The sequence below is a fragment of the Manis javanica genome, chromosome 11 (genome assembly GCF_040802235.1).
Source record: "Manis javanica isolate MJ-LG chromosome 11, MJ_LKY, whole genome shotgun sequence".
Taxonomy (NCBI): domain Eukaryota; kingdom Metazoa; phylum Chordata; class Mammalia; order Pholidota; family Manidae; genus Manis; species Manis javanica.
In genome coordinates this window covers 20,193,762-20,218,929 of record NC_133166.1, presented here as the reverse complement: position 1 = coordinate 20,218,929, position 25,168 = coordinate 20,193,762, and the positions used below count along the sequence as shown (strand labels likewise).

The following is a 25,168-nucleotide window of genomic DNA, read 5'->3' as shown; positions in this document are numbered from 1 at the left end:
GTCATTGGTCTTGAATCCTAGCCATTCTTAAGATTTAACATAAGATTTAATAAAATCTTTCCTGCTGCCCCTTTGGAAACTCGGGCGGGGGAGACAAACCCCTCACCCAAACTAGTTTCCAGCCGCACCTTCCTCCAGCGTCGTTTCCACCTCCGAGGCGTCCGCGGCGGCGACGTCCCGATCAGGCGGGATGCGCGCCTGGGAGCCTCCCGGGAATCTCGGAGCCGCTCCACTGTGGCGTCTCCCACCCTTCTCTACCTCTTAGTAACCGCGACGCGGCGGCTGTAGGCAGCAACCGGCGGCTAGACCTTCTAATTACTACAAGTCCCGGCAAGCCCCGCGGCCTCTTCCGCTGGCAATATCGCGTCACCAGCCCCGAACTACGAATCCCGATGGACCCCGCGCGGCGCGTCACGCTGTCAGCTGCAGCCAATCGGCTTCGGACAAGTAGAGGGGAGGGAGATACTGAGGCGGACAAGATGGCTGCGGCAGCTGCACAGGGCGGGAGAGCCGGTGGCGGCGGCGGTAGTGGTGGGTCTGGCGGTGGTCCCAGCTGCGGGACAGGCAGTAGCCGCAGCGGTTTATTGGATAAGGTGAGGAACCGGTTTTGGGGGACTGGCGAGGCCGAGGGGGAGGCGAGCCTATTTCCCCATCCCCGCCCCCCTTTTCTTCTGCGGCTTCTCTTGTCCTCGTCGGGCCCACCACGGGAACCCTATGGGTGTTCGTAGCCCCCTCTCTCCACACCTCAAACCCGGCTCTCTCCTTTGTGGGTCGTCCTTCCTTCTCGGAAGTGTCCCTGGTCCTTAACGCCGGCCACCACAACTTGTTAGAGTAATTTGATTATTCCCAAACTTAAGTGAGGCCGTCGCTTTTCCTCGGTGGTGATGGGGGCCATTGTTGAATGTGCCTATTTCACCGACGGGAAAAACTGAAGCCTGAAGGAGGTGAATGCAGTTACTCGAAACCAGTAGTCACCAAACTCCGCAACACGGTCACCACACCTGGATGCTGATACAGATTCCAGAGTCCTCCTTGGCCTTTTGCTTACTGAAAATTTCTAGGCATTTTATCAGCATACCCCGAATACTGAACTTATTTGAGTATTGACTTCCTCTCCTGGGCTGACAGGAAGCCTTTAAGATTTATCTTTTCTCTTCTCCCCTTCTTCACCTTTTCCTCATTTCCTCCTCCCCTTCCCACCTGTCACCAAGTGCACTAGGTGACTTGGATTTTTGAGCTTGCTGCCTGCTCACTCTTGCTCCCGCCGTTCACGCATGCTTTTTTTTTTTTTTTCTTTAAATTGCGGTCCTAGCAACAAGGGCCTAAAAGAGAAAAAGGAAAGCTTTGCTCCTAGGTCAGCCCTTCTTGCCCTTTGGGTAACACCTTGGAAAAAAGTTGCCTGGAGATCTGGGTCCTAGTACGGGTTCTTCCTCTAATTAGTTGTGTGACCTTGAAATATGCTTCTTTTTCCTGTATCTTAAAATGAGAGACTTAGCCTTAATGTACCTTGAGGTCCCTTCCAGTTCTCTCATTGTGGGGTCCTGGGCCAGGTTAATGACAAATGTTAATCATGGGATCTTTAATATAGTAAATAGTCAGGATTTTTCCTTTCATTGAAAATAGCTTTCAGACGTCCCTGTGTCTAACACATAGTAGGTGCTAAGAAATGAATATGTGATCAAATTGAGAGGTTCAGGTCCAGATCTGCTTGCGTTCTCTTTTTGAGTGTTAACTGGTTTTGAATTACATGGTTCTTACAGCCTTAACAACTAAGTGACAGAACCATGTTTTAGGGGTTGTGATGATAAATTACTTCAAGACATGTGAGAATATTGGAAATTTGTGGTCGTTTTCATATACAAATTCTGCTTTGGTGCCGCTGAGCACCTCACACCTCATCCTCATCCTGTGCCACTGACCGCTCCTGCTCTTCCTTCCCCTTGGATTATCACCAGCAAGCAATCATGGGCATTCTGCTAAGGCAGTGGTTACTGCCTATGGCATTGTTGTGTTATTGAAAGAACTTGGATTTGGGAAACGTAAGACTTGGGCTTTGAAATTATCTGCTACTCGGACTGCGTGAAGACTGGTAAGTCAGTTAACCTCACTAAGCTTCCCTTCATCTGAAATGTTAGGGTTTGGGGGAGAATTCAATGAGGTGATGTATGTGAATGATATCTCTAACGTATAGTGTCTGACGCAAACATGCAATGGCAAGATTCCTGTCAGAAAGTACTTGGTATAGCTGATTATGGGACATGGGGTATCTAGAATATGAAACAAAAAAGTATTTGGTTTATTCAAATGTGTATTTTTTACAGAAGCTCAAATGATGGATGATCCCTGAGATCTTATAAGATGGTAAGGGCCCCAGGGGAAGACTTCATGTCTGAGAGTGGAGCTGGGACCTTATTCTGGGGGAGAGAGAGGGACAGCTTGCCAGGTAAGAGTGTCGTTGAGCAAAGGTATACAGACAGTGCCAGATGTTTCTCAGGTAGTGAGTTAACTGGGCTGTTTTCTAAGAAACCTGCAGTGACATGTAGATAGGATCAGATTGAGGAAGGCATGGGCATCTTGAAGTAAGAGTGGGAAGCTGATGAAGGTTTCTGAGACTAATAAAGTGGTTTTAGGGAAATTATTCAGATAATTTGGGAAGGTAGAAATTAGAAGCCTTCTAATAAGGCCTTCTACCAAACTAGTATTTTAGGGGTTAGTATAAAAAGATAGGTTTGAGTTCTAGTGCCGCATGTTAAAAGCTACATGGCCTTGAACAAGTTGCATGAATTCATGAACTTAAATTTATTTATGTAAGCACTGTTGATGCCCATACTTAGAGGTTTGTGTAGATGTAGATGGTACATTGTGTAGGTAATACTATGTAAGTTATGTAATAGATGAATTTATAATCTGCATAAATGTTCTTTGTAAAAGGCTAAAAAAATAGGTTGACAAGGTAAGGAGAACCCCAGCTTGAGTAGCAGAAATAGATAAAAAGCCTCATAAAGGAGCACTTGGCAGAATTAACCAAGAAGTGAGGGACAGAGGAGAGAAGTTTTTCTTGGAAAACTTCCTTTCAGCCTTACTTTGAATTGTTCTTCCTCTGAATTTGCTAGCATTTATTGCACATGGGAATTAGGCTGTTACTTAATATGACATGATGTCTTATATTGTTTTAGCAATTTGTATTTGTCCAGGTTCCATGAGAGGTTCTTACAGTTTTCTGTAGTGATACAACATAGGACAATTACTTGCAGCATTGATTTTAACAGAGGAAAACTTGAGATCTGCCACTTCAGTCTTCAGAAATTGCCTTTAGAGAATGGTGCCTCTAACTGAAAACTGGGGCTACTGTGGAGAGAACATGGAGAAAAAACATCATTTTCAGTGGAGCAGGATCTGAATGAATGGAAAAGCTCTCTTGCTCTTTGGGAATGAGACGCTGTTACCTTGCAATCTCTTTGATTTGATTTGTCTTGATTATTTTGGAGGTCGTTTATTTCCTGCAGCTGTAATTTCACTTGTCTTAAAGAAGTGTAATAAAGATATGCAGATGTACTTCTGGCTTTCCCTAAGCAGATGTGACTTTCTGCTTCTATGAAACTGACTTTAAGACAAATCAATTCTAGTTTCCTCATCATAAAAATAGGTATGCAAATATCCTCTTCCAGTCTCCATCACAGAATAACTTAGATCATTGCAGTAAGTTATTTTACCCAAAATACATAAAGGATTTTGTTTTACAAAGCAAACTATAAAGAAAAATTGCATGCTTAATTTATTTTGGCTTTTAAAATTGACATCTGGTATTAAACCATGCTTTCCAGAACTATTTCCAAGTACTTTTAACCTTGTACCTGTGTTTCTGTCTCCAGGCTGGATTTGTTTTGGCTATTAAAATGTGCTAGTAAGCTATGCTTTCTAGAAGCTATATCCAGACCCATTTAACTGCATACCTGGATTTCTGTCTCCTGGCTGGACTGTCAGCCTGGTATTCATTAAAGCACAGCTTTTATGTCTTAGTAGTTGAGAACACAGGCTCTGGAGCCAGGCTGGCTGGCTTTGAATCCTGGCTCTGTCACTTACCAGATATATGTTCTTGAGTAAGTTAATATCTTTGTATCTCAGTTTTCTCATCTGTAAAGTAGGGATAATAATAGTATTTACCTTGAAAGATGGTTTCTGGCATATAGTAAGCATTTAACAAGATGTGTGTCTACTACTAACTAGCTGGTTACTCTGGATGTCAGTTTTCTTAGATAAATGTTTGGGTTTTTTAATAGTATAATGTGAAGACTTTTATATCAGACTCCTTGGGATTTTAGTTAAAAATCAGATTCTCTGGAGGTGGGGTCTGAACAGCTGCATGATTTCTCACATAGCTATTTATTTATTTCCTCTACATTTGAATGGTTACTTCCAGGTTGAGAACTGCTGTCTTAGATGACTTTATAAATCTCTTCTGGTTCTGACACTGTAAGGGGTTATTTTTGTTTGTTTTGGTTTGGTTTTTAACTACTCTGCTTAATCATACTGGTTTCTCTAAAGTGTTTATAATGAAGAGGCTTTGAAGCTCATCTGTGTCAGCCTCATTTTATCGGCATGGACATAGGTAGAGAGGGGAAAGTGAAGCAACTTGCCAAAGACCGCACAGTGAGTTAACATTCCAGAACCTGACTTCTCAGTTCTTAACCCAGTGCTCTTACCTTAGTGCATTACATTGCATACTGGAGCAGGCCATGTGCTAGCTAATCTAGTAGTGGAAAGAGTATCTGTTTTCAGTTTGGAAGATGGCTCAAGCCAAGAACTATAATCTTTCTCTTTGAGAAACTTTGGCATTTCTGAATTTAGATCTAAAATTAGGTGGCAGTACACATTCTCAAGACAGACATCATTTTCTCCCCAAATTGAACATTTTTTTTTTCTTACTTTGAATTTACTGCTTTCTGATCTTTTGCAGAATGTGTGCATGTAGGAGATGGGGGTGTATATTTCCAACTCAGTAATCTCAGCTTCTGAGTCTACCATCAGTTTTCGTACTGTCCATATTTTAGTTAAGAAAATTCTAAAGGCAATGTAACTACAGAGCTTAAACATCTCAAGGTCGGCATATAAAAATGAGTATTTCTTCTCCTTCCTCCTGTGTTCTTTCTCTTGGAAAATAACATGACAGCTCAGTTATCCAACCCTGAGATCTAAGAGAGTGGTCATCCCTGTCTTCTCTCATGTTCCTTGTATCTAGTCTGTTTAAGTCCTGCCAATTCTGCCTCATTAATATTCCCCTTTTGTTCCCTGCCTGCTGCTCTGATTCAGGTCCTATGTCTAAATCAGGCCCCATTTGATGTATCTGTCTCCATTTTTACCCCCTTGCAGACTATCTGCCAGGATGCCACTAAAAAAGAAAAAAAAAATCCCGCAAACTTGATTGTGTTGTTCCCCTGCTTAAAATACTCTCCATTCCTTGCCTCACAATAAAGCCTAAGTCCCTTAACCTACAAAGCAAGGCCATCTAGGATATGGTTCCTCTGTCATGTGCCTCATCTATGACTTTTCCTCTTTGTAGGGCTATATCCCCTTTATGAACTGGGAGAGAACACAGAAAGAAAGTTAATCATTTTTTCTTATGCGCTCAGCCCTTTCTAAATCAGAGCCAGGTCCTTCCATTGACACCACTTACCCCTACCCCTGGTATCCTTCATCTCTTCAGTGTGAATTGAAGAATCCTTTTGAGTCTTACTGCCCTTTGCTAAGGTAAGAAGCTTTTATGAAGCAATCCACCGAGGTCTTTATCACTGCCTAACTTACCTCTGCTTTCACTGTTAGCAAATGAGAAAATGGAAGTGTTCATACCTCCTTGGGATTTTAGTTATTTCATACCCAAGACAATTTTGTTTTGCTGGACATGCCGTAGTGACTGAGGATTTTGTCCTTTTTTTGACAAAGACCAGAAGCTTGGGGAACAGGAAAAGTCTGTAATCCTCAAATCAGTTAAATCAGAAAATACCTTCCTGCGTTGTTTATATATTCGTTAGACCTGGATTGTGTTTGATATCCTTCCTCACTCCTTTGAAAGTAGAGTTCTTGATGTCACATCCCTAGTGAAATACCTTTGTGGAACTTCTCATTCAAATTTGCAGTGGAGGCTCATAACTGAAATAAGTCTTCTTTATGTTCTGTCAAAGACATTGAATGCATATTTTCTTGTGAACTGATTAGCTATCTAGGTCTGGCATCAGGTATGCTGGTTCAATAAAGTATTTTATTTCTTATGTTGGTAGTAGAAGGAGAGTGATTTCCTAAAAATAGGACTTTTTAAGTTATATTTTCAGTCAAATTGCAGTTGGTTTTAAATGAAGAAAATGAAAAATTCAGAATATTTTTTATCCAAGTTTTGTTGGCATATTCAAGATTAAAATATTTTTTATGTTTTTTAAATGTTATTAACTACAATTTATTAGATAGGAATTAAGATACTTTGTATAGTTGTCACTTCAGATGTGTATGTCCTTTTGTTGTTGATGGTTAATAATTCCTTTCCTTATAGTGTGTGGGAAGCAGTGTGGACTAGTGAAAGAGCATGGGTTTTGAAATCATGAAAACTTAAAATTGAGCCCTGGCTTTGTCACTTCCTGGTTTTCAGCTGGGCAGATCTCTTAAACCCCGGTGTTAGCCATAAAAGGAGGGTGTCGGTCAGTTTGGACTGCTGTTACCAAAGTACCATAGACTGGATAGCTTAACCCACTGAAATTTTATTTGTCACAGTTTTGGAGGCTTGGAATTCTGAGATCAGGGTGCCAGCATCGTTGGGTTCTGGTGAGGGCCGTCTCACTGGTTGCAAACTACCTTCCTGTATCGGCACATGGTAGAAAGCAGAGAATAGAAGCAAGCTCTGTAGTGTGTTTTTATAAGGGCACTAACCTCATTCATGAAGGCTCTACCCACATGGCATAATTACTTCCCAAAGACACGTGTCCTAATTCTATCACACTGGTTGGTGGTTAGGATTTCAATAGGTGGATTTGGAGGGGAGGGAGACAAAAAAATTTTTCATAGCAGATGGTAATTGTTCTTAAAAGGGTGGTTGTAAGGATTAAATGAGATGGTGTATATAAAACACTTAACACATTACGTAGCATACATTATGCACTCAGTGAATGGTAGCTGTGGTTATATCTTTTGCCTGTCTTCCATCTGTAAAAGAAATTCTGTGGACAAGAATCAAGTGAGATCATTTCAGCCATGTGTGCATTTGCTACACTTAAATTGAAAGTTAACGTTTTAGAAATAACTTCTTTCTCTTTTTTCCTTATAAGGAAGGGTTCAGACATTTTTTTCAACAAGTATCTCTTGACACTATATTATGTCCCTGACTCTGAGAATGTAAAAATATGTAGTCCCCATTACCTAGTGAGGGAGACAGTACATATATGCACTTAACTGTGGTGCAGTATGTTACATGGTTTGTCATAATCGCAACAAGAGCTAATTTTTAATAAGCACTTACTCTGTACCAGGCACTATGCTGTTTTATAATTACAATATTTAATCTTCATACTAATCTGTGAAATAGATATATTTATCATCTTCATTTTACACTTGAGCAGCTAAGCCTGTAGAAAGATTATTTGCTTAACATCATCCAACTGTTAAATGGAAAAGTAAGAATTATACAAGTAGTCTGACTCTAAAGCTTAAACTTTTAACCTCTGTATTATACTCCTTTGCATAATAAGGGCCTACCTTATTAGATGAGGGGAAAAATGCATTTGTCTACATCTGTTTATATTCAATCTAAATCCAGTCTGATCCTGCGTTGAAGTATAGTACACCTTTGATAAGGCCACAAACAGAATCTGCCTTGGGGTTGAGTTCAGAGATGAAGGCAACTAAAAATAAGTTTCTGTCACTGGAAGGAACAGTTTTATGGTGAGCTGTGTATTTGTAAGAATTTTTTTTGCCTGTCACTTAGTGACTTTGTGACACTTAATATCTCTGAACTCTGTAACTGTCTAATCTGGAGGACATTGGTTTCCAGATAGAGGGTCTGCTTAGGGCCTAGCAGTGGTACTAGCAGTTTTAACAATGGATTAAAAATTGACCTGCGTCAGGGACATCATCTTAAAATTTTGGACACTGGAAACACGAAGAACTTCAGGTAAGATTTTGCACAGGAAAAAAAAAACATGATACTCGAAGGATGAGGAATCAGAATGACTTCAGAAATCTCAGTCACACGCACTGTTAACACAGAAGAATCAAAATTTAAATTTTTGAAGAGAAATTATTTCTTTTATTTAAGTGAGGGTAGAATAAACAGCAACTTTTAGGTGTATAATCTCAAAATTTATTTCCCATGTGAACATTTTTCAAGGAAGCCATCAGAGGATGTGTTTGCCAAATCAAGGGAATAATAAACCAAGAAAAGAGTAAGAAATGGTATCTAGTTCAAGAGGAGGTTAAGGGAACCCAGGGTCGTAGTAAAGGGAGATTCCAGGACGACAGCTCTACAACAGCTTGGAAAGCAGTCCTCTTTGATTGAAGCAGATTTCTCCAAGAAGATGAAATTCACAGAACATTGAGTGTGTTTGCACATATTGAGAAGAGATGTAAACAACTGGGCAAGAATTTGAGAATATACTGGTGGTAAATACAGCGTATGATTAAAAATGACAACTAAAACAGTGTAGTTCCAAGGAAAACAAAAAGCCAAAAGCTATACCAGAAAGAAAAAATAATCCTAGTATACTACATGACTTATCTGTGAATGACATTTACAGTCATAATGTGAACTCCGAGTAATTAGCAAAAATTAAAATATTTAAGACCAAATCAGTATTGATCTAGGACTATGTTAAAAAGATAGTGGGGAAGAAGGAGGAAAAATAAATGTGAATGTGGCAGGGGTTGAAACAGCTCAACCTCATCTTTCATGGGAGAAGGCAGTAGATTTAATGCCAAAAACTGAAAAATTAAGAAATAACAGTATAAATACTTTTAGAGATACAAAGGTGAACACCAAAAAAAATGAGCCAAAGGAGATGAAAGCAGTGTCTAGGGAGTGTGAAATGACACCAGCAGAGGATTTAAGGGGAAGCAGAAACTGTTGTTTTTTTCCTAGAAGTCTTATTCTTTAAACTATTTACATACATTTTAAATAACTAAATAGTCAATGCTTGTGATTGTTGATTGTGCCCAGTATATGTGTATCTACAATATGCAGGTGGGAATGAGAGCAAAAGGAATCGTGAAGTTACAGCGTCTGCTGTATCTTTTTTTTTAACTATCCATATTTATTATAGAAAAATTGGAAACTAAAAGTCAAAAGAAGAAAAAAATCAGGTGTAGTCCTATTCCCTGTCTCAAAGACAGTATTGATATTTTTTTTGTGTGTTTACAATCCTCTTATTTTTATTTTATTTTTGTTGAGGGCATCTGCTCTTTCTTAACTGGCAATACTGCCTGTATCAGGGATCCCAAGACCTGTTCAGTGATGCCCTAAAAAGACTCACAAGACTCAGTGTGTAGTTGTGCTCGTGAGTAAGATTATTACAGCAAAAGGATACACAGTACAATTAGCAAAGGGAAAACGTGCCTAGGTTGCAAGTCTATAGGAAACTCAGTGCAAGATTACAAGAGTCCTCTCCCAGTGGAGCCCCACGGAATGTGCGTGATTTCCACCAGCAGTACGATATGACAACGTGTGAAGTGTCATCTGCTAGGGAAACTCATTGGAAACTCAACGCCCAGGGGTTTTTATTGGGACTGGTTAAGTGTGCAACAAGTTGCCTTGCCAGTGCCAACATTCCAGACTCCAAGGAGGAAAACAGGTATTTAGCATAAACCATGTTATTTATACAAACAGTTTAGGCACGGTGAACCACTCTTACCACTTAGGGAAAGTGTTACATCAGTGTAGGAAACTGTTTACCAGCCAACTTCCCAGATGCCAGCTGGGCCATTTCTAAGGATGACAGTCTCAGGCCTATATTAATTCTTTTCTTCATGAAGCCTTTCTTTGTAATTTTGTCCTGTAAGGTCCCACATGAAAGAAACCAACCTTTGCTTTGTCTTTTTATTATTGCAAAAGGAAAGCAGATTAAAGATGGCGGCATGAGAGGTGAGACAGAGACCTCCTAAAACCACATCTAATACGAAAATATAATTAATACAACTAATCCTGAAAGAGCAACAGGAAAGAAGGCTGTGCCAGACTGCATTCACCTAGAGAAAAGAACAGGATTGGGAACTTTCACGATCTTCAGGCGCTCTATACCCCTGGCTGGCCACGCAGCTCCAAGGCCCCCCACCGTGATACACAGCCTGCTGAGCCTTCCTCCCTGCCAGTCCGCACCTGGCTCACAAACCAACAAATCCTGACCTGGCATCAGCCAGCCAGAGGGAAGCCCCGCCTATAGCAGCTACAAAGCCAAAGCATAGAGGCTTACACCTGTGTGTTTGGCCCACTGGTTCTGGCAGTGGAGACAGGCATAGCATCCAGGAGGCAAGAAACAGCTCTTTCCTCACCCCAGGCACCAGCATCACTCCCCTACGACCCCTGACATTGCTCCAGGGGCTCAGCAGCTCCAGAGAGTAGAGCGCACTAAAGGGTGTCACATACAAATGTGGAATGTCAAAGGAACCTGGTTCAAAGCAAAATCTCAACACTACCAGAAAAAGGGTTGAGTGAAACTGAACTAATCAATCTTCCTGAAAGAGATTTCAAAATAAAAATCATAAACATGCTCCTGGAGGTACAGAAAAATATTCAGGAACTCAGGAAAATTTAGGACAGAGATCCAATCGTTGAGGAATACAATGGAGAGTATTAAAAGCAGATCAGATATGGTAGAGGAGACAATAAATGAAATAGAAATTAGAGAAGAGGAATACAAAGAAGCTGAGGCACAGAGAGAAAAAAGGATCTCTAGGAATGAAAGAATACTGAGAGAACTGTGTGACCAATCCAAATGGAACAATATTTGCATTATAGCGGTACCAGAAGAAGAAGAGAGAGAAAGGGATAGAAAGTATCTTTGAGGAAGTTATTGCTGAAAACTTCCCCAGTCTGGGAAAGGAGATAGTCTCTCAGACCATGGAGGTGCACAGATCTCCCAACACAAGGGACCCAAGGAAGACGACACCAAGACATACAATAATTGGCAAAGACCAAGGATAAGGATAGACTGTTAAAAGCAGCCAGAGAGAGGAAAAAGATCACATACAAAGGAAAACCCATCAGGCTATCATCAGATTTCTCAGCAGAAACCTTACAGGCCAGAAGGGAGTAGCATGATATATTTAATGCAATGAAGCAGAAGGGCCTTGAACCAAGAATACTCTATCTGGCAAGATTATCATTTAAATTTGAAGGAGGGATTAAACAATTTACAGATCAGTAAAAGCTGAGAGAATTTACCTCCCACAAACCATCTCTACAGTGTATTTTTGAGGGACTGCTATAGAGGGAAGTGTTCCTAAGGTTAAATAGCTGTCACCAGAGGTAATAAAAAGGGATAGACAAAGAGCACAGAATATGATACCCAATATATAAAGAATGGAGGAGGAAGAAAATAAAATAAAAGAACCTTTAGATTGTATTTGTAGTAGCATACTAAGTAAGTTAAGTTAGAGTCTTAGATAGTAAGGAAGTTACCCTTGATCCTTTGGTAACCATGAATCTAAAGCCTGCAGTGGAAATAAGTACATATCTATTGATAATCACCCTAAATGAAAATGGTCTGAAAGCAGCAATCAGAAGACATAGATTCACTGAATGGATAAAAAACAAGACCCAACTATATGCTGCCTACAGGAGACTCACTTCTAACCCAAAGATATACACAGACTAAAACTGAAGGGATGGAAAAAGATATTTCATGCAACTAATAGGGAGAAAAAAGCAGGTGTTGCAGTACTTGGATCAGACAAAACAGACTTAAAACAAAGTAACAAGAGACAAAGAAGGTCATTACATAATGATAAAGGGGTCAGTCCAACAAGAGGATATAACCATTATAAATATCTATGCACCCAACACAGAAGCACCTACATATGTGAAACAATGCATTCTAGGAGACTTCAAAACACTCCAGTCACTCCAAAGGACAGATCAACCAGACAGAAAATAAGTAAGGAGACAGAGGCATTGAACAACACATTAGAACAGATGGACCTAACAGACATCTACAGAAGTCTTCACCCAAAAGCAGCAGGATACACATTCTTCTTAAGTGCACATGGAACATTTTCAAGAATAGATCATATACTAGGCCACAAAAAGAGCCTCAGTAAATTCAAAAAGATTGAAATTTTACCAACTGGCTTCTCAGACCACAAAGGTATGAAACTAGAAATAAATTATGCAAAGAAAACGAAAAAGCCTGCAAACACGTGGAGGCTTAACAACATGCTCCTAAATAACGAATGGATCAATGACCAAATACAAAAGGAAAGCAATTTACATGTAGAGTTGAAGAAATAAAAATGAGGGGAAAAAGGAAATACCCTGAGTAGTAGCAGAGAAAACATGAGGACTAGGATACATTATAGTTGATATGCAGCTTTTGAGAATAACAAAATAAACCAGAAAAACAAACACCTAGTGTCCACCCTCCTGCCCTTTTCCCAGATGTGTTTTCACTATAGCAGAGATGCTCTTTGCTGTGAAATAGGCTAAGGTTTTTTATGCACACAAAATGAATGATGATCCCATCTCTCCAGAAACCAAATTACAAACTTTCTTGTGATTAATGTAATTCAGTGGAAATGTTCCTGTTCCACTTACTGAAGTTTGTGTCTGGGTACCAGACAGTGGAGTTGGAGCTGAGGCTCTTCCAGCACATGCTGGAATGGCACCTGCATTTTATTCCCCCAAAACACCAGAAGTTATCCTCTGAATAGAAGAGGCAAGTTTCTTACCTGATGCATTGCAGGTAGTGATGTAGGGTGAATTTCTGTGAGACTATGATACTTATTTTGGAATGATCCACCAAAAAAATTCTAATGATTTTGTTTGCAAATAATTCATCTTCTCTTGTGGATTCTGGCTATACAAGTTTTTTCTTTTGGTTGTAATTATCAAAATGGGGTTTATTTAAGTATAAGTTTGTTACTTAGCTAGAAAGCTTGTTAATGTCTTCTAGATTCAATTTGTATTTTTAAAATTAGGTGTCATGTTTTATTTGTAGGTTGACAGACAGGCTGTGAGAATCATTATTACAGCATGCTGCCACGAATAGTTTCCTCGAAGAATATCCTTGTTTTTATGAGACACCGAAGAGAAAACACCTGGATTGACTGTTAATCACTTGAAGTATTTAGTTTTAGCCAGCAAACTTCACAGAACAGTTGTTCTTTTTTGTGTAGTAGTATGTAGAATCATAGTTAAAAAAAATCATTTTATGTATTTCTACTTTCCTTTAAAATCTTCTCAGTTACTTTTTACAAATGTTTATTCATACTCCATCTCCTTATTTCTTGTTGCAGTATCTCTGAACTTGTGCCCAATAAGAAAAATAAATATGAAGTTCTCTTCTTTGTCCTTCAGTAAAATTTGTTTGGAAGCCAAATGAATTTTGGATTGCCTGCTGGTTTGTAACTTTTATGAAATAGGGTATTTGTGTACTCAATTTAAAAAACTGAGTTTGACATTATGATCTTTAAAAGGCAGGTTTATTGGATTATTTTAACACCCTGTTCCACTTAAGCTACATTCATGTAATCACTTGCATTTGAGGACATTTTTTACTCTATTATATGTTCACATAATGAAAAATTAGAAAGATATACATTGAGAAGTCTCACTCATGTGCTCCTGCCTTGTCAGGATGGATCTGGGTTGACCGTAGTTTGTGTAACATCCCCTACATATGAGCATTTGTGTTAACTTTTTACTATTAGAAGTGCTGCTGCAGTGAGTAGCTTTATGTATTATTTCATGTATATGCAGTTAAAGAAAAATTCCCGAAAGTAGGAAGTGGAATCCACAGTGCCAAATTGTCTTCTATAGGTATTGTACCATTTTGAACTTCTATCAACAGTGTGTGAGAATCACTTCCCTTTGAGTAACACAGTATTTGGGAATCTTTCTAAACATGTGTAGGTGAGGGAAATTGAAACAGGGCTTGTCCAAAGTCATATAACTAACATGATAAGACTTGGGTTTTAATTCAAAATATTCTGTTCAACAGACTACACTGGATTTGCTGTTTTCCTACAGTTAAGACATGGTGGTAAAATATAAAAGTTGTTAGCCCACAAAGATGCACTAAAGAAGATCTTCCTTATTATGCTAGTGTCTGAAAGTTCATGGATGTATATCATCCATGTTCTGTAGTCATAGAATGAAACGATGGACAGGTGGAGTTCTTTTCTGTTCCCACACTTGAGTAAAACGGATGGGACATGTGAGTTCCCTGTATAGTCTCTGCAGCCCATGTAAGTGTTCTGGTTTGGGGCTTGTAGTTTTGACTTCTCAGCATGGAGACTGGCAGCGTCATAGAAGTACCACCTGTTTCTAGTTGCCTAGTAGCCTTCATCTTCATTTTTAAGTGTTTGTCTTTTAGTTGTCCACCATCAGAAGACGGAGGAAATGTTACAAATAGTTAAGGATGCTGTTAAGGAAGTAGTTCATTTCACTTAAGATGCCATGTCTCCTAATGCACAATTTTTCTATTTGTTTTACAGTGGAAGATTGATGATAAGCCTGTAAAAATTGATAAATGGGATGGATCAGCTGTGAAAAATTCTTTGGATGATTCTGCCAAAAAGGTACGTTAATGAGGGGGCTTTCTGTTTGCATGTATATAACTAAGGGCATATTTCCTGTAAAGTTTTTTTCTCCTGTGACTTGGAATGGACTCTGTTTTCAGTGTTAAGAATTGAGCCAGAAAGCAGATTCTAAATTCCTTACAGTATGTATAGGGGAGCATGTGTTAAATTATAAATATTAATTACCTACGTCAAGCTTTTCTTCAAATTCTCTTAGTTTTTGAATTCCAGAAAGCTCGTAATCTGTTGTTTTTGAGGTTGATTAGCTAAAGCCAAGAAGGTTGGGGGGAAATACAGAACCTTCAGCTATGATTGGTTATCTCTCCATTTAAAAAGAGAAAAGAAAGTTTTAGCTTCAGCCTAGGGAAAAGTTGAGGATTAAAACAAAAGTGAGAACTTGATAACTTTTTTCGGGGTTGTTACAAGCAGCTTGAGTCTTTTTTCTCTTGGAGTGGTAAAATCCTGATTGGAGAGAACTACTCAGTAATTTATATGACTCTTAAGATAACTTCTATCATGTAATTAAGAATAAAAGCAGGTAATAGGAAGGAAGCATTCCTGTTAGCTTAATTCCTTGTTCTTCTCACTAGGTACTTCTGGAAAAGTACAAATACGTGGAGAATTTTGGTCTAATTGACGGTCGTCTCACCATCTGTACTATCTCCTGTTTCTTTGCCATAGTGGCTTTGATTTGGGATTATATGCACCCCTTTCCAGAGTCAAAGCCAGTTTTGGCTTTGTGTGTTATATCATATCCTTTATGTTCAAGTTTGTTTTCTAGTGACTTGTTTATTAAGATCTCTACTGGTAACTCCTCCCTGCTTCCTACACAAAACAAACTTTCATCCTGGGAGGGGCTGCTAATGTTAGACTTTAATGTTATGAGCTGTGGGCATCTGTGAATTTATTTAGTAATTATCACATATTTTAGATTTAATATGTTTATGTTTAATTCTGTTTAGTTATTAATGTAGAGGTTATTCTAATCCAAGTGTAAGCTCCCAATAGCAAAACAGTAATAGTGAGGCCTAACTTTTCTCATTTCCAGCCTAGAACATTTCCTATTTTAGCAGGCTGCTTCAAACCACTCACTCCAGGATATTAGGAAAGGATCAGATTTTGGAGATTCACATCTGTGTCACGTTTCTTTGAAGCTCAGGGTCTGAATTGGGTGTTGCTGAGCATGAGGTATACATAGGTGTGGCTGAGTAACAGTGGAATTAAGAACCTTTTCTGGAACTTCAGAACCTGGGCTTGAAATCCAGTTTGTTTTGTGATCTTATGCTGGTAAGAACTTAACTTCTTTGAGGCTGTTTGAATGCTGCTCATTTATAAATACAGGTAATGTACACTCAGAATTATAAAAGCTAAATGAGAGATTTTACAATGTATTTGGTATGTAATAGTCACTCAAATGTTTCCTTTTCCCCTCTTTTATGGTAGATGTAGAATCATGTTTATTACCTACCTGTCTTATTTCTCTAAAAGCTACATACAAATAACTTTTATTATACTATTATTACAGAAGTTATACATGTTCAAAGTAAAAGTTTTCTTGTAGTTCCTACCCCTCCTCCCCAAGAGAATCTGTACATACTGCATTTTTCTTTTTTATTAGAAATTATGTTGGATGTCTTCCCATGTTAGAATATATAGGACTACCTCATTCAAACTAGCCACACAGTGCTATTGTGTGTCTGCTATGTGTCACCACTGCACTAGTTGTTTAAAACAAATCATTGTGGTAGGCAGTTTACTTTCTTAATGACACTGCTACTACCTGAAATATTTTTTAAAACTCCACTTAAGGGATTTTTTTTCAGAGGCAGTTATCAAGCCATTTAAACAAGTTCTGATAAAAAAATGATATCCAAATTGACCCTAAATTATAGTCCCAGAATTGGCACCTGGACTCCTTTCAGTAATTCCAGTATGAATTCACTATTAAGGCAGTTCAAAAGAACATGCAGTGGGTTCTGGAGATGATTCCCACAGGAGTTTCAAAGAGGTTTGAACAATGACAGCAACATTATTACAAATATATGGCCTCCCAGAAGAACTAGCTTGATGGAATTTTCATGTTTGGTTATATTTGTTTTAAAAAAAAGATCTTGCCATGTTTATAATGTCAGTTTTATGTATAATAGTAATGATTACCATTATAAATGTCTTTTGTGTGCTATACACTGAATATAAATACATTATCTCTCAGATTTCATGACAATTCTAAAAAGTCACTATTATCCTTATTTTAGAGATAATAAGGTTAAGCCTTGGGGAAAGAAGTAGTAATGTGTCCAGGATACATTGATCAAAAGCCAGAATTCAAATCTAGGCCTGCCTCACTTTAAAATTCATAGCCTTTCACTCTACCTTCACCGTTCATACAATTTAAATGACACAATGTATTCAAAGCTCTTAAGACAGTTTCTGGCACACAGGTACTCAAATATGGTAGTTAAAACTGTCAAAAACTGAAAATAATAATAAGCCTGTATATATATAGAAAGCAATTACTCTTAAACTGGAGCCACTTTTCTTCTCTTTTAATGACCCTTGAAATTGGTTGAGCATGGTCAAATCCCTATGATTATTTGATTTGTATTTTATGGGGAAATAAACACAAGTCTTGACAAACAAACTAGGCAACAGAGGATCTTTGTATATTTTTTGTCCTTGAACAGAAAAAGTGAGAGCTAGTTTAGCTTTTTCCTTTCTTCCTTTTTGAGGTGTTATTTGGAGAATTAACTGGAGAGAGCCTTGTTTCTCTTGGTATATAAACATAAGGATGAGAATGAAAGAGCTAAATTTTCAGTATTTTTGTAGCAAGACAAAACTGTCTTCTTTAGCCTTGTCAGTATGAAAGTTCTCATAGCCCTTGCTTGGCAGTTTGTATTATTTCTCTTGTATGTTTCTGTCTTTACCCCTTAACTTTATCTGAACCTATTTTGTTATGATGGGGATCCTGACCATTTATACCTCATATAAGGAGAAAAGCATCTTTCTCGTGGCCCACAGGAAAGATCCTACTGGGATGGATCCTGATGATATTTGGCAGCTGTCCTCCAGTCTCAAAAGGTATGACTGTCCTCACAGATTCTTAAATTCTGGTGTTGGATTTTCTCTCGTTATCATTATCAACAACAGACTATTGTGTGCCTACTCTATGCACATCATAGTGCTAATCATGTAAATGATGAAAGGGAGTTATGAATGATCTAGAAGGTTTTTCCTAGCATTGCACTTCTGAGATTGCAGTATCACAGAAGTGCTCTGAGGATAAGTTGATGGAGAAAGTACTGCACTGGAAGAATGAAGAATGATTCTCTTTCTCTTTGTGGTAATAATCTGAGCCAATTAGAGTGAAGAACTGTAAAGGCCAAAGGTGTGAAGTTAACTTATCTTTGAAGAACCCCATTAGCTTCTATGTCTTCTGTGATCTTGACTGCCGTCTGTGCAGTCAGGAATCTCTGAAGCAGTGCAGCGCAGCTCAGAGAAGCACATTTCAGTTTGTTTCTGACCAGCAGTGGGTTAAATTTGTGCAGCTGACACCTGAAGTCTTCTAGGTAACCAGAACTAGGTTCAAATTCCAGCTCTTCTCTTTCTAGCTGTGTGACTTTTGGTATATCATATAAACTAGTTAAGCTTAGTAGCATCTAAAATGTTCGGTAGAGTTGTTGGGAAGATGCCAACTGGTATATATACCAGTTATAATAATAGCAAACTTATATCGAGCATTTACTGTATACTGGGTATTGTGCCTAGTGCATTGTCTCATTTAAATCTTAGAACAACCCATTTTATAGTAAGAACATAGGCTCAGAGTTAATTAGTTCTTCTAGGCCCAAATGTGAATTCTGACAGATTTTCCAGCCCATGTCTGAGCCCAGAACTCAGGCTGTTAGTCACTATCCTAAAAACACATGGTATAGTTCCTAGCACATAATAGGCTCTCAAATTTAAAGTACAATTATTGACATATATGAAGGTAAGTATAGCGTCAGTGCCCGGCAGCCTCTCTCATCAGCAGCGTGGGGAGACGCCTGTGAGGAGGAACAAACCTGATATGGCAGCCGCCTCCTTAGCGCCTCTGGGCAGGGCCCCCAGCTGCCCTTTTGGCCTCAGCCATCAATTCTACACCGTGTGCCAGGCCGCTAAAGCACAGCTGCAGAATTCTAAACCCTAGCAACATCTTGGTTTCATTATTTTCATTGAGCTATATATAGTTGATATTCCATACAGTTCACCCTTTTAAAGTGTACAGCTTAATGATTTCTAGTGTATTTACAGGTGTTTGCAGTCATCATCACAGTCAACTTCAGAACATTTTCATCATCTCAAAAAGAAAACCTGTGCCCTTTAGCTATCATTTCCCTCTCCCCTCAGCCCCCAACCTTAAGTAACCACTAATCTACTTTCTGTCTCTATAGATTTTCCCTGTTCTGATATTTCATGTGACTAGAATCAGATAATATGTGATCTTTTGTGATTGGCTTTCTCACTTAGTATAATGTTTATGAGGTTCATCCATGGTGTAGCCTATGTCAATATTTCGTTCCTTTTTATGCCAGATAGTATCCCACTGCATGGATATGCCACATTTTGTTTACCCATTTATTAGTTGATGGACATTTGAGATGTTTCCATCTTTTGGTGATTATGAATCATGCTGATGTAAACATTTGTATACACACTTTTATGTGGACATACCTTTTCCTTTCTTACATAATACATCTGGGAGAGGAATTGCTGGGTCATATGGTAACCTTTAATTTCTTGAGGAACAGATTGTTTCCCAAAAAACAGCTGCACTATTTTATAACCCCACTAGTGGTGTATGACAGTTCTGATTTTTCCATATTGCCTGCTGATTTTTTACTGTCTGCCACATTGTTGTGCCTGTGAAGAGGAGATGTGCCACCTGTGTTCCTTTCCATTGCAGTTAAATGCAGATTCACTTCTCTTACCTTGAAGGTAGCTCTTGGCTCATTGGCATTCTCTCTAACATAGATCCTTTCAGAAGTCCTCATGATTTCAGTATCCAAGTGGATGATGATTCCAGTCCTTTTCGCCTCTCAGTTTTCTTCTGAGATTGATTATCTTGTTTTCTTCCTTGTCTTAACCTCTTATTTTCCTGGACATACCCTAGACTTTTCTGTTATTGATAACTAATTACCTTCAGTAATTTAAGCTGTCAGTATCCCACTCTGACTATGGCTTCCTGTTTTTCTAGTTTATCTCCTCATTCTCTTGTCCCAGCAGTTCTTCAGCTCCAGTGATATCTGTAATTCATTGAGCCTCCCCCTTTTCACTGTCCTTTTTCTCCCTCATTGTTTCACTTCTTCCCTACCCAGCTTAGATGTCATGTTATTTCTGTAGTCCAGTTACTCTCTCATGGTCCTGCGGGATCCTTCATACCTTCTCTTCTATCTTTTAACCTCTGGCCCCTTGCATCTCCCCCTCCCCCAATCTTTACTCTCAGCATCTTTTTTTGCTGGAAAGACAGAAGCAGTCAGGTCTTGCATTGTTATCTATTTACAGTGCTCATCATATTCTGCTTCTGAGTTCTAGCTAAGCCTCCTCTCCATTTGTCCACTAGATTCTATCCCTTATTTACCTGATATTTCCCTCTCTGCTGGATCATTCCTTCTGGCATGTAAGTGTGCTGTAATTTCTCCCAATTAAAAAAAAATTTCATTTTCTTTCCCCTTAGTTTTCCTTTCATAGTCTTCCCCATTTATCTGTCCCCCTCCCTTTTCTTCCCTGTCTCTTGGATCTGCTCTTCTCCACTTCTCTTTCTTCATTGTACTTGACCTGTCAGCAGAGTTTGATATATATGTATATTTTAAACTAGTCACCTAGGATTCCATAATCTTGTAATTTTCTTATCTTAATGTCATCTTAATGTCTGTTCCTTAGTCTCCTTCATGATTCTTCATTAGCTTCTTTCTCTAAATTAAATGCCACTAGTGCTTTTCCCTAGCACTTCTTCTGTGTCTGTATTCACTGTAGGTGTAGTCTTTATCTAGACTCTCAAGACCTTAAGTGCTGTCTATGAGATGAAGATCTCTGTTTTCCTCTAGACCTCTACTCTGAACTCCAGATATATTCCAGCTTCCTATTTGACTTTGGATCCTATAAGCATCCCAGAATGAAGATATTCATAACCTAACTGCTATCCCTCATCTAAAACTGCTTCCTACCCGTTTTCCCCTATCTCAATGAATGGCAATTCCATCCCTGTAGTTACCCAGGCCAGAACTCTGGAATCATTCTGATCCGGTCTTGCAGTCCTTCCAGTAGTTTGTCAGCAAATCCTGTCAGTTCTACCTTCTAAATATATTCAGTCTGACCACTTAACTGTCTCTACTGCTACCATCATCTCTTGATTAGGTTACTGTACGAGTGGCCTTCCTAATGGCCTTCTGCAGCTGCTGTCCCTGCTTTTAGTCTATTTACAGTGCAGCAGGTCTAGTGATCCTTTTAAAACTTAAGGCAGATTCAACTCAGTTCTCTGCTCAAAAAACCTAAAATCCTAAGCACAGCTTAGAACTCCACACTTACCTGTGCTATGCACCCCATACACTATGCAGACACACCCAGCATCGCCTGAGGCTCTTCCCCTCTCACTCCAGTCTATGCACATTGGCCTGCTTTCTCTTCTTGAGACATTCTAAGCAAGTTCTTGCCTCTGGCCCTCTGCATTTGCTGTTTCCTCTGAAATATTCTTCCTCCTAGTAACCTGTTTTCTCATATCCTTTAGGACTGTGCTCCAACATTTGCTTAGTGAAGCCTTACCTACCTAGCATATTTAAAAGAATGTTGTATTTTTCTTTTTGCTTCCCTCACACTAAAGTAAAAGTCCTAAAAGGCAGAAATTTGTCTGTTGTGTTCACTGCTGTGTATCCTAGCATCTAAAACTGCCTAACATGTATAGTTGGGGCTGAATAAATACTTATTGAATTAATGAGTAACTATTTAAAAATGCATCAGATCACAACCCATCAAATCATGCCCTGCTATCAAAGCCATGGGACTGCCAGTGGAACTGGGCCCTAAAGCCTCAAAATCATTGTGACATCAGTTAACAGCAGTAGGTCAGAGCTTGAGAAGAAATTTCGACATGTTGAAAATAGTTCAGGGACCTCCCCCCGACCGCCACTATCCAGGTTGGGATTATTTGTCAAGCTAGGATTTTTTTTTGCATTTTGAGCACTGTTTTAACAATGACAGTGATCCTGAAAACTAGGTGGTAGTTTTCCTATTTTAAACATGCAGAAACAGAGGCTCAAGTGACTGCCTCCTTTAAAGGCAATACTGGCTTGATGGTTCACTGAGTATGTCCAAATGTAGACAGAAACAAGAGGGGCTGGAGAGAGGAATGGCAGACTGCCAGAGGTTGATGTTAAAAACCGTCGTAGGTGGATAGAGATAAAAGGCCTTTAAGATACATTAAGGTATAGCTAAGAAATGTCTGAAGTTTATGTGGTGAAAGACATCCCTAACCTGGGATCACAGTAGAACCTGGAGCTAGATTGGTTACAGAGAATAGGGACTGAGCAGCCTGGAATTGGGTAACATCTCTGAAAACAAGAGTTCTTCATTTATTCATAACAATGTGATTGCAGACCAAGTGTCAAGCCAAGAATAGAAAATCAACACACAATCTTGCATTTAAGAATCCCTGAATCTAGTTAGGAGCACAGAACAAAAACATTAATAGGTACTTTTGTTGACAGGATGGGAGCCTAATCATTGGACCTGGCATATAATAGGTGCTCGGTATTTGACTTGGCTATTGATGTTGCTTGCTATAGGTGACACAGGAGAGACATCCACCCAGTTTGGGGGTGTTGGGGAGGCTTTTCTACAAAAGTTTATGCCCAAGTATCCTATTAACAAATGGGAACTAGTCCAGTAAGACTGGAAAGAAAGGAAGACCTTATGGCATAACAAGTGCTAAGTCCAGAGGCAAGAGAAGGTGCTCCATGTGGTCTAACAGTCTGACAAGGTAAAGGAGGTATGAAGTAATTAAATCAGGGAAGACATGGCAACACCTATGGACCAGAACTTGTGTCTTGAAGGCAGTTAGGAGCCCCTAGATTTTTTTTTTTGGAAAGGTTGGTTCTGAGTATCCCTCTATCACCAGTAGCCAGCCAGCTCTGCCCTGTTCTTTGAAAACATCTGGTTGGGGCTTTGTTATTACTGCTTTAATCTCTGTTTGGTTTTTGATTTATTATCTTTGCTTAGGTTTGATGACAAATACACTCTGAAGCTGACCTTCATCAGTGGAAGAACAAAGCAACACCGGGAAGCTGAGTTCACCAAGTCCATTGCTAAGTTTTTTGACCACAGCGGGACACTGGTCATGGATGCATATGAGCCTGAAATATCCAGGCTCCATGACAGTCTCACCACAGAAAGAAAAATAAAATAGCCAGTTATAAAATAGCCGTCTTCTGCTAGATCATGACGAATGATGGGGGGCTGAGGGAGAAAGAAACAGAGAACTTAAAGTAAGAAATGTTAAACATGTCCCTGATTTGTCCTGAAATTTCAGTCCATTCTGGATAAATAGGATTTTCTAGCTCAGATATGAGAAGTTGTAGCTCTGATATCCAGCTGTAGCCTCCTTGGTCTGCTAACTGCATTGTTTTGATTTGCTTTTCTGAAAAAGCATTTTTGCTAGAGGTCGTACAGACTTCCTCCTTCATTCCCAGCAGTACTTTATGTAGTATAGCTTTGTGCCATGCAACATATGAAGACACAGTTTTTAAAAATTGTTAACCTGTTGCTGACTTTGTGTTAATTCCTGTTTCAATAGCATTTCCTTTAATTCTGGATACAACTTCTTGTGTATTACAGCTTTCCTTCACACACCATTTTTGTGGGTGTGTATGTATTTGACTTGGGGAGAATTGGAAAAAAACAGCATTTTAATTTGTTTAAAACAGACCTTTTGCCTGTTACATTTTGTGCTCTTAAACCAATTAAAGAAGCAAGTGGTATTCTTAGTTTTAAATTGTCTATGTTTTCCACTAGTATATCCCTGTTACTTGTTTGTGCCCTTTATTAACTGCCATTTTCTAAAATTTTTTTCAATAAAAGGAAAGAAGATGTGAAAAAATGGAGTCATAGTCTTGATGGAAGGAATAGATAGCAAGTGTTAACAATCTTATTACTGTAGGTTTCTTTTGTTTCTAGGTTGTTTTACTGGCCAGCAGCCCCTGAGAACCTTTAGGTGAGGAACTTTTTGCTTTCTAGTGATAATAATTACACTCAGTTCTTAACTTTGTGCCAGGTAGCTTTCCAAATACTTCACATGTATTAACTCACAACAATCCTAAAAATAGGAACTGTTGTTAACCCCATTTTATAGATGAGGAAACAGAAGCACAGAGGTTGAATAATTTGTCACACAGCTAGTGGTAGAACTGGGATTTCAATCTGGTTTGGCTCCAGACTTGTGAATAGCATTTTTCTAGTATTTTTCTCCTGTGGTCAGAGAACTGGGCACTTGCCCATATCCTTTGATCTGTAGAAATGTTGGTCCTCTAGCCTTACACAAGGAATTCCAACCTAGCCTACTACCTAAAACTATATGCATTTCAGAAGAAATCACGCTTACCATATTTTCCTCTGACTTGGGAATGTTGCCCAATCTAGCACCACACATGGGGGATTGTGGAACATAACGACAGGGAGTTGAAGCCTTAAAATCTGTGCTCTCTATTCCCATAAATCTTGGGTAAGTCATGTAATTCTGAGCTACTAGTTGTCTCTTTTTAAAAAAAATTTAAGGTGATAATCCTATTTGGTCAGCCACTTAACATACTTTTGAAAGTATGTAATCAGATAATTGTATTTTTACAATGAAAGAATTTACTGTTAGTTACAGGGGTCCTAAGGCTGTGTATATAGATAAGAAATAACCCTCTCCAGGGTGACTCCCTGGAGGTCTTTTACACAAAGTGTACCTTCTTCTTTACAAATAAAACAATGTATCTTTAGACATATATATGTATAAAATATATTTTTTACAAAAATTGAATTATGTTGAAATGTGTTACATAGTTTTTTTGTTTTTAATGTTTCTTAGGTATTTTCCCTCAGTATATATAGGTCAAACTCCTTTTTAATGACTGTATAATATTCCACAGTATAAATGTTTTTAACTATTTCCCTACTGATATGTATGTTTGTTTGTAGTTTTTCACTACCCCAAGGGAGGAGTGGATTTGGGGAAGGGGAGGGGGGGAATAAAAGCAAGATGTGGGTTGTTTCCAGCCTACTTGAATTTGGGACCTTGGGCAAATGTCATTCCTTCTTTAGGACTGAGTCTGAACCTGTCAAAGAGGTTTTAGATAATTTATCCTTTTGAGATGAAGGCTCCTTATGCCAC

The 25,168-nt window shown here is 38.9% G+C and overlaps 1 protein-coding gene across 1 annotated transcript; it reads left to right on the top strand.

Annotated features, from left to right (window-relative positions):
- The first annotated feature begins 377 nt into the window (after positions 1-377).
- Positions 378-23,893, top strand: SPCS2 (signal peptidase complex subunit 2). The gene is made up of 5 exons (XM_017671752.3): positions 378-593; positions 14,683-14,766; positions 15,357-15,517; positions 17,710-17,844; positions 23,017-23,893. Exons 1-5 carry the CDS (start codon positions 393-395, stop codon positions 23,201-23,203), a joined length of 768 nt encoding a protein of 255 aa, XP_017527241.2. The 5' UTR covers positions 378-392; the 3' UTR covers positions 23,204-23,893.
- The last annotated feature ends 1,275 nt before the right edge of the window (positions 23,894-25,168 follow it).